Source organism: Oryctolagus cuniculus, chromosome 2 (genome assembly GCF_051225735.1).
Source record: "Oryctolagus cuniculus isolate XC-2025 breed Fujian yellow rabbit chromosome 2, ASM5122573v1, whole genome shotgun sequence".
Classification (NCBI taxonomy): domain Eukaryota; kingdom Metazoa; phylum Chordata; class Mammalia; order Lagomorpha; family Leporidae; genus Oryctolagus; species Oryctolagus cuniculus.
The window spans coordinates 118,125,904-118,135,562 of record NC_142868.1 but is presented as its reverse complement, the minus strand read 5'-3'; the positions used below and the strand labels follow the sequence as shown (position 1 = coordinate 118,135,562).

The 9,659-nt window shown below is 43.6% G+C and overlaps 1 protein-coding gene across 2 annotated transcripts in view; it reads left to right on the top strand.

The window, feature by feature from the left end:
- The first annotated feature begins 392 nt into the window (after positions 1–392).
- Positions 393–9,659, top strand: part of ANAPC1 (anaphase promoting complex subunit 1) — a 99,094-nt gene continuing 89,827 nt past the window's right edge. Inside the window, exons 1-7 of one of the 2 annotated variants that reach the window (XM_002709586.5) lie at positions 393–655; positions 1,874–2,110; positions 3,109–3,270; positions 6,392–6,443; positions 6,634–6,734; positions 7,307–7,389; positions 9,455–9,528. In XM_002709586.5, the coding sequence (XP_002709632.1) occupies positions 1,898–2,110; positions 3,109–3,270; positions 6,392–6,443; positions 6,634–6,734; positions 7,307–7,389; positions 9,455–9,528 (685 nt within the window). In that variant the 5' untranslated portion in view covers positions 393–655; positions 1,874–1,897. Of the gene's footprint in view, positions 656–894; positions 1,032–1,873; positions 2,111–3,108; positions 3,271–6,391; positions 6,444–6,633; positions 6,735–7,306; positions 7,390–9,454; positions 9,529–9,659 lie in introns of those variants that run through there. The other variant, XM_089326104.1, reaches the window with a different exon arrangement.

The following is a 9,659-nucleotide window of genomic DNA, read 5'->3' as shown; positions in this document are numbered from 1 at the left end:
GGAAGGGCCCAGCTGGGGTTCTCAGTCCGCGTCCACAGATCGGAGGACTCGAGTGTCTGTGAACCTCGGAAACCGCACGCCTTCGCAGCGAGGGCCTTCGCACCTTTCGTCCACTTTGCAAAGGGCCCGGACTCCGGAGGCGTAGTAGCGAGCGGGCATACCGAGAAAAGCAGCAACTTCGTTCGCCCTCTACCCGCCGGCGCGGAGGAGCGCAGCTCCACCGGGGATCCCGAGGCGGAAGCCACACAAGCTCGAAACCTCCAAACTCAAAGAGTCAGGAAGAGTTCAGGCTCCTCGGGGCATAGCCTGGAGAGCGAACGCACGCCAGAAATACCGGGTTAAGTCCTGCCCCGTTCTGTCTGTCCGCCACTGCGCAGGCGTCGGCTCCGCGCGGCCCCACCCCGGCGCGAAGCAGGGCGGGAAAGCAAGATGGACGCGTCCGTTTGAACGCCCCGCACGCCTGTCTGCGGTTAGCAGTCGTGTCCGCTGCTGCTGCCCATTCCTCCGGACAACGGAGGCGACACGGAGTGCGAAGCTGTGGCAGCCGAGGAGTCACCGTGCCGGACCCCGCCGCTGCCCTCGGGCCTCCTTGGCCCCCGTGCCTCCCGGGAGCAGCCGGGGCTCGCCGCGCCCGACGCGTCCGGAGTTAACACAGGTGCGGCCCGCAGCACGCAGCGCCGGGGAGTCTGCCGCGTGCGCCGCGACCCTGGCACGCGCCCCGCGGCCCACCCGCTCGGTGACGCGGGAGGCTGAGAGCCTGGGGATGTCCCTGAGGGGCGCCCGGCCTAGGAGCTGGGTTTTCCGGGGTGCACTTGGCGGTTCGTGGGGTTGAAGCCGGCGTCCCCAGAGCGGCCTCCGCCTCTAGTCTGGTCCCGTGCCCCCTCTGAGCAGGTTTTCTGAGACTCAGATTCTTATTCTGTTAATTTCCCCGCCCCCCAGAGATGCTGGGGACCTTTTGTGGAGTGTCAGCTCAAGGTCCCATTCGTATGCATTTGGATCTCTTCCTTTTGACAGGGTAGCTTTTGTACCCGGTAAGCAATGCCGATATTTCGATTTATAGCCTCTCGTTTTAATATGGCACTTTTCGTGTGTAGCGCTGTATGTTGCCCCTGCCACGAACACCACCTTTATAGAAGTTTGAGAAGTATAAAATACGTTGCCTTAATCCACACAGAAAGATAGTGTGCTGGGAAAGTCATTCGATAATAGTAACTCTGTGTGGTGTCCTCTCAAAGTTATAAAGTCACAGCATTGCACAGTTAAAGTCGCATAAAGTTACAAATTCTTTAATGTCAGTTACGCTGTTGGTTAGAACGTGGGAAGGTTGGCCGAATCTGTTTTTAAGTCTTGTTGTAAGTTAGAAGGCATATTTTTAGTTCCAGGTGTTCTCAGCACTGATTTATTTCTAGCAAGAAGAAAAAAAAAGTGTATCCTATTTTGTGAGGTATATTCTCAGGGGTAACACTTTATAAAATAGTAAAATAACTTTTGAGCTGCATAGAACTGCAGAGGCCTTGAGGTGTTTGTGTAGCCAGAAAGAGGTGAGAAATCAAGGTCAAATGCAATTAAACCGCTTTCATCTTGAGTCTTGTTTCAAACACTTTACAACCTGTGTGTAGTGCTGATGTTAAATATTTGTTTTAATTTCTGTCTGGGAGGACTGCCGCTTTAAATGGGGTGCTGCAATGCTGCAGGGCACTCTCCGTGTACTCCACTGTACAGTGTCAGTTTTACCAGCGGTCACTCACTGAATGTAGAGATGTTTATAGCAAGTGGAGTGCTGTATATCCACCACAGGTGAATCGACCTCTTTGTAGCAATAAACTGATTATAAACTCTAGAAACTGATTGGAATGTGTTTGAATTCATACAGAAATAATGTTGATATTGGGAACCCATGTCGAACTTCTATGAAGAAAAGGCAACAATGATTGCAGCCGGGGATTTGCAGGAATTTGTTCCTTTCGGTCGAGACCACTGCAAGCACCACCCTAATGCTTTGAACCTTCAGCTTCGCCAACTGCAGCCAGCCTCTGAATTATGGTCGTCTGATGGTGCTGCTGGCTTGGTGGGATCCCTTCAGGAGGTTACAATCCACGAGAAACAAAAGGTTCCATGAAGTTCCCCAGCATAGTTTTGAAATTGAGAGTGATATAATCAACTTGTAATTTAAGGTTATCTAGATGCAGCTGAGAACTGAGTATGATGCTACTTCTAGAGCGTAGAGGTTAAGGTTTGGCAGTTTTAATCAGTGCTAAAATAGACTCTTGTATTATGGTATCATAACCTTATTTACACATATTGTGTGACATGTGATTTTATAGAGTCAAGATTAATACTATCATTACAATTCATTTTAAATCTGTTTCATTACATATGTGGGGACCAGATTTTGTGCTGTTTGATGATTAAATGGTAGAGATTAGAAGTGGTCCCTGCTGCAGGAAACTTAGATGTTTCAAGAGAAGAGAAGAAATGCCACAGAAGAAGGTAACATAGTAGTTCTTAAAATAGGAGAACGAGATCTTGTGTGTGGGGAGAGCAGTCCTTCCTGCTTCATTCAATTTTCATATCCCTGTGGGATAAAATGTCTCAGGGATGGAAAGTCTGTGTGCTTAGAAATTGAAACCTCTTTCTTTTCCATTCATTTTTATGGGTGGATCCAGGAAAGAAAGTGAATGTATATGCAGCTGTGAAGCAGGGAAGTCTGCATTGTACATAAACTCCCTCAGGGATTCCTGGTACACCTCATGGTCCCCTCTCTAACCCTGTACAGTCTTTTCAGTGTGTGGTTTCACATGTTGACCTGTAGATAAGGTGTAATTTTCATTAGTTTATATTTTTGGCATAGTAACATAGAATCATAAAACATTTAATATAGGTAATGCTTGAGTAAGTTCTTGTTCATGAAATCCTGTGTGTGTGTGTGTGTGTGTGTGTGTGGATATACAGTATACATAGCTACATACTCTGATAATCAGTGCATTAAACCTTCTAAGAGTTGGGGTTGCACTGAGTTTTACTCCACAGGCAAATGAATCTTGCTGCAGACCACTGAAAAAGGAAAAACGAGTGCATGAACATGTCTTCCGTGTGTTGGTTTTAAAGGAAAGCTGGCAGCTAAGGAAAGGTGTCAGTGAAATTGGAGAAGAAGTGGACTATGATGAGGAGCTCTATGTGGCTGGAAATATGGTGATCTGGAGCAAAGGAAGTAAGAGCCAGGCTCTGGCAGTTTATAAAGCGTTCACAGTTGACAGTCCTGTTCAGCAGGTGAGTTGACTGGAATTTTAGTGTGTGATTCACGAGTTACTCTTTTAAAAATAAATTTTTGTTATGAAATTGAGCAGAAATGATAAAAATAGTATCATGATCCCAGCAGTTGGTATAGCGCATTCTAACATACAGTGAAGACAATGGCAGGAAATTTTATAATTTCATTTTATTTTCTATATCATCACTTCTTTATACTTTTTTACTCCTTTGTCGATGAAAATCTTTAAACACTTTGCTCTTGGGTATTCTATTTGTTGTTATCAACCAAAGTTTATAAGACACCAAAGCTATAAAATATTTTTAACATGTGATTATTATAATTTACTGAAAAATGTTGGATAAGTAAAAATTGAGCTCATAATGATACTCAGAAAGAAAAAAGAAATCTGGCTTGTAACCAGTGTAGTTGGCTGTCACACCCGTGTTCTGAAAATTGGTGATTCAAGGGAAGAAATAAGCATCTGCTGTGTCTTCTCAGGAAGGTGTGTGATTCATCTTTATTAGTCGGAGGAAAACTTACACAAGAAATCCAGCTAATGCACACAGAAGGAACGCTGGAATTAGAAGAACACCATTTTATAAACTCCAGTGTAATTGATTCAGGCCAGAATTGTAAATGAATACTAATACAGTAGGGTGAAAGAATGTTACCATGGCACTAAGCTATCACCCTGTGGATTACTTGCTAAACATGAAAGAACATGTAGGGTTGACTGGAGTGTAGGGAGACTTGTCAGGGACACTGGTTTGTGGTAGTTCAGCTCAGAGATGGGTGTCTTGGAGAAAGTGTTGACACAAGTGTGAATCAAAACTGAGGGAGAAGTGAAGGGGGCTAGTGATCTTTTAGATATCAGGGATAAAAGAGATCTTAGCATATTTATTTCAGGGACCAAGAGAAAGGGATTTTTGTTAAAGGATTTATTTTATTTATTTGAAAGACAGTTATATAGAGAGGTAAAGACAGATAGGGGCCGGCGCCGCGGCTCACTAGGCTAATCCTCCGCCTAGCGGCGCCGGCACACCGGGTTCTAGTCCCGGTCGGGGCACCGGATTCTGTCCCGGTTGCCCCTCTTCCAGGCCAGCCCTCTGCTGTGGCCCGGGAGTGCAGTGGAGGATGGCCCAGGTGCTTGGGCCCTGCACCCCATGGGAGACCAGGAAAAGCACCTGGCTCCTGCCTTCGGATCAGCGCGCTGCGCTGGCCGCAGCGCGCCAGCCGCGGCGGCCATTGGAGGGTGAACCAACGGCAAAGGAAGACCTTTCTCTCTCTCTCTCTCTCTCTCTCACTGTCCACTCTGCCTGTCCAAAAAAAAAAAAAAAAAAAAGACAGATAGGGAGGGAGGGAGAGAGAGAGAGAGAGAGAGAGGAGAGGGAGGTCTTCCATCCACTGGTTCACTCCTCAAATGGCTTCAACGGGTGGAGCTGAGCCGATCTGAAGTCAGGAGCCAGGAGCTGCTTCCAGGTCTCTTCGTGGGTGTAGGGGCCCAAGGACTTGGGCTATTCTCTGCTGCTTTCCCGGGCACGTTAGCAGGGAGCTAGCTCAGAAGTGGAGCAGCTGGGACTCGAACCTGCACCCATAAGGAATGCTGGCGGTTCAGGCTGGGGCTTTAACCCGCTGCACCACCGTGCCAGCCCCTGAGGATGGGATTTCATAAAAGGAGTTGAGGTGTAATAGGTGCAGTATAGATTTTAGATACTTCAGATTGTAGCACAGTTCTCTTGGATATTTCTCTTCCTGAATTTTCATCTGTTAATGTGCCATTAAAAATACAACTCAACAAAAAGAAAATCCAATTAAAAAAGGGGAAAAAAAACATTTTCTAAAGAAGATATACAGATGGTCAATAAGCACATGGAAAGGTGCTCAGCATTGCTAATTACTAGACAAATACAAATTAAAGCCGCAATGAAATACCACTGTAGGTTGGCTATTTTCCAAAAACCAGAAAAATATCAAGCGTTCATGAGAATGTTCAGAAATTGGAACCCTGTGCATTGATGGTGAGAATGTTGACTGCTGTGGAATGTTCCGTTAGGATTACCTCATGATCCAGCCATTGTGTTTCTAAGGATATACGCTGAAGAAGTGGAAGCAGGCACTCATACAGGTTATTTGGGCACTAATGTTCGTAAGAGCATTATTCATGATAAAAGGTAGAAACAGACTACACATTCATCAAGAGCTGATAAGTAAAACATAGCATATGCAAACTGGAAAAATTCAGCTGTAAAAAAAGGAATGGAGTTCTTGATGTGTGCTACAGCAGGGATGAACCTTGAAGACATTATGTTAAGGGAAACAAGCAAGACCCAAAGGGACAACTTCGGTGCAATTTCACTTATATGAGGTATCTGGCATAGGCACATTTATAGGGAAAGTAGAATACAGGTTAACCAGGGCTGGGGTGAGGATGAAATGGTAGTTACTGTGTAAGAGGTGAGGTTTTTGTTTTGGATGAGTAAAAAGTTTTGGAAATGAATAGTGGCAAGGTTGTACAATATTGTGAATGTATTTCATACCATCAGATAGTACAATTAAAAAATATTGAACTAGGCCGGCGCCGCGGCTCAATAGGCTAATCCTCCGCCTGCGGCGCCAGCACCCCGGGTTCTAGTCCCGGTTGGGGCGCTGGATTCTGTCCCGGTTGCTCCTCTTCCAGTCCAGGTCTCAGCTCTCTGTGGCCCGGAAAGGCAGTGGAGGATGGCCCAAGTGCTTGGGCTCTGCACCCGCATGGGAGACCAGGAGGAAGCACCTGGCTCCTGGCTTCGGAGATATTTTTCTAAAATGAGTCTAGGGACTGTTAAGAGTAAGACCAACTGGTAAGCTTGGAGCTAATAAATGCCAACTTGGACTCTTCAGATAGTCTAGTTTTGTGAGGGATGCAGGGTTTAAGACAGATTGTGCCACAGGCTTCTTTCTGGTAGGTTTTTTGATTGTCTTTTCTTCTAAAACTTAATTACGTACGTGGTTTAGCCTTCCTTACAGTATTTATCATTAATTAGTCTAATTTTCTTTCTTTTTTGTTCCCATGGTATACATATTGTGCTGAGGAAGAAACAAAGTTATTATGTAGATGCTATTAATAGATTATTATTTAGATCAATTTTGTTTTGATTTTAGGCATTGTGGTGTGACTTCATTATATCACAGGATAAGTCTGAAAAGACCTACAGTAAGTTTCTTTTTGAAATTTTTATTTCTCTTAACGGTGATTCTTGATTTTTTTTTAATTCAAAGTAAGTAGCCACTCACAACAGTGGTTAGTTAAGCCTAAGCATTTTATATTGTGTATTAAAGAACTTCTGTTAGGATTGAGCTCTTTAGGAAAAAAAATCCATAAACATTATACTTTGTCTTTTCAGGTAGCTATGAAGTAGAAAAATGCATATGTATATTGCAAAGCTCATGTATTAACATGCACAGCATAGAAGGAAAGGATTACATAGCTTCCTTACCATTTCAGGTAAACTTGAGTGTTTCAGATTGTTTGTGTGTTTTGTTGGGGAACATTTTTAATTAGCTGGTTTTAGAGGTAGGCCTTATGTCTCATGTCTTATAGAAATCAAGACTTTTTACTCAAATATGACAACTGAATTTTGACCGCTTTAGTAACTGGCATTTTTCTGTCCTTTGCATTAAAAACTTCAGTTATTTAAGGAAGTGAATTATGAAGTTTTCTGAGAGGTTTTGGTCAGTTTATATAAGAAATAATTTTGTTGATATTAAATAAGGCGTATGAATAATAGTGATTTTCCTGTTGCTCATTATCACTTAAACCTAGTACTAATGTTTAAATTTTATCATGTTGTCATTTTGACACTGATACTGGCTACTGACAGGGATTTCACATTGGACTCCTCTTTCTTAGATTTGGTTTTCTTTTAGAATTCCTTGTTAAAATTGTTTAAAAAAATACAGTAATCTTGCTATTTTATAAACTCTTACTAAATTGGGGGAAAATGTAATGTTTTGTAATGTTGCCTAAAAACATTTTATAGTGGATAGGTTCTCTATCTTTTCCTCTTTACATGATAGGTTGCAAATGTTTGGCCCACTAAATATGGATTGTTGTTTGAACGAAGCAGTTCTTCACATGAGGTGCCTCCAGGTCCACCCAGGTATTGGCCTTATTCTGTTAGCAGTTTTTTTTTTTTTTTAATTTTATTTATTTTAAATATAATTGGGGGTGGGGAGTGGAGAGAGAGAGAGAGAGAGAATCTCTTCCATCTGCTGGTTTACCTACTAAATGGATGCAACATCCAGGGCTGGGCCAGGCCAAAGCCAGGAGCTCCACCTGGGTCTCCCTCATGAGTGGTAGGGGCCCAAGCATCTTCCGCTGTTTTCCCAGGTGTATTAGCAGGGAGCTGGATTGGAAGCCGAGCAGCTGAAACTCAAACTTGTCCACATATGGGATGCCATTGTCACAGGCAGTGGCTTAACCCACTGTACCACAATGCTGACCCAGTTAAGAGTATTACTTGAGCTTTTGTGTGTTGGTTCTGAGATAAAGTATTTACTGATAATTCCCATGCTAACAGCAGAGATCTGTACTGATTTTTTTTTTTCCTCATTGTACATTGTGAACTCTACCCACTTGCCACTTAATTATCCACAGCTCCCTGTCCACCAGGATTAAAATTGAACAGGCAGGGGGCCAGCGATATGGTGTAGTAGGTTAATCCTCTGCCTGCGGCGCTGTCATCCCATAGGGACACTGGTTCTAGTCTCGGCTGCTCCTCTTCCAGTCCAGCTCTCTGCTGTGGCCCGGGAGGGCAGTGGAGGATGGCCTGAGTGCTTGGGCCCCTGTGCCCCCATAGGAGACCAGGAAGAGGCACCTGGCTCCTGGCTTTGGATGGCGCAGCACCGGCCATAGCGGCCATTTGGGGAGTGAACCAACAGAAGGAAGACCTTTCTCTCTGTCTCTCTCTCTCACTGTCTGTAACTCTACCTGTCAAATAAAAAAAAAAATTGAACAAGCAGATAGATTAATGATAAGAAGATTCATTTCTTAACTCTGCCATTTCGTTGTATTACTTTCTTTTCTTATTTTTTTTTAAAGATTTATTTATTTATTTGAAAGTCAGAGTTACACAGAGAGAGGAGAGGGAGGAAGGGGTGGGGGAGAGAGAGAGAGAGAGAGAGAGAGACAGGCAGACAGACAGACAGAGACCTTCCATCTGCTGGTTCACTCCCCAGATGGCCGCACTGGCCGGAGCTGCACTGATCCGAAGCCAGGAGCCAGGAGCTTCTTCCAGTTCTCCCACTTGGGTGCAGGGGCCCAAGGACTTGGGCCATCCTCCGCTGCCCTCCCAAGCCACAGCAGAGAGCTGGATTGGAAGAGGAGCAGCCAGGACTAGAACCAGCGCCCATATGGGATTCCGGTGCTACAGGCCAGGGCGTTAACCTGCTGTGCCACAACGCCTGCCCCTCATTAGAGCTTTCTTACCTTTAGCTTCTCTGTTAAAAGACACATACTGTCATTGATCTGTTACCTCGTAAGATTTATGCAGAAATTAAACAAGTTAAATGTATATATGCTTTGACATGCGGCCTGGTACATACTAGGTTCACAGTAAGTGGTGGATGCTTATTGATAATATGCTTACCTTATCTGCCTATAGATTGTGATCTCTTGAAAGGCAGAAACATGTAGTTCCTGTTACAGTGTGGTACAGGAGGTACATACTTGCTAAATTTTTAAAAAAATGACATAAGTTTTTAATCTTTCTGTTTTGAAAGACAGCTTTTTTTTCTTTTTAAAAAATCACTTAAAAATGCAGGCTTTTAATATGTTTGAAGTTTTTCTTTTTTTTTGGTTAAGTGCACTTTTTATGAATGTGTGTAAGAAGCTGAATTTCTTAGCTGACATAGATACTGAGGTCCAGAAACAAAGACTGTTACTCTGGTGGTTCCATACTGTGATGACAGCTGTTTGCAGATCTTCTGGGGCTTTATTGGTTCCCCCGTGGGTGGGTATGGAATTGTTTAAATGAGAGGAGAGATTTCTAGGAATGAAATACTCAAAACAGTATGTATAAAGTTTATAGACAGTTGCTTTTTGGAATGGTAGGCTTCTAGTTGGTTCTGTAATCTGGAGAAGATACTCCTTTGCAAGGAAGGTGCAGAATTCATGCAAACCCATAGTCTTGTGTTGGTGATTGTTTATTTGTTTGTTTGTTCCAGAGAACCTTTACCCACCATGTTCAGCATGCTGCACCCACTAGATGAAATAACCCCCCTTGTTTGTAAATCTGGAGGTAAGTACATTTTTATTTTCTTTTACATAAACTTTTTTGACTTGGGAGAAGGGAGGGAAACTAAAAAAGCTTTTATGAAAACTGACTTTTCTTAGAAAAATAATGTAATGTAAATATTTTATAACTTTTAT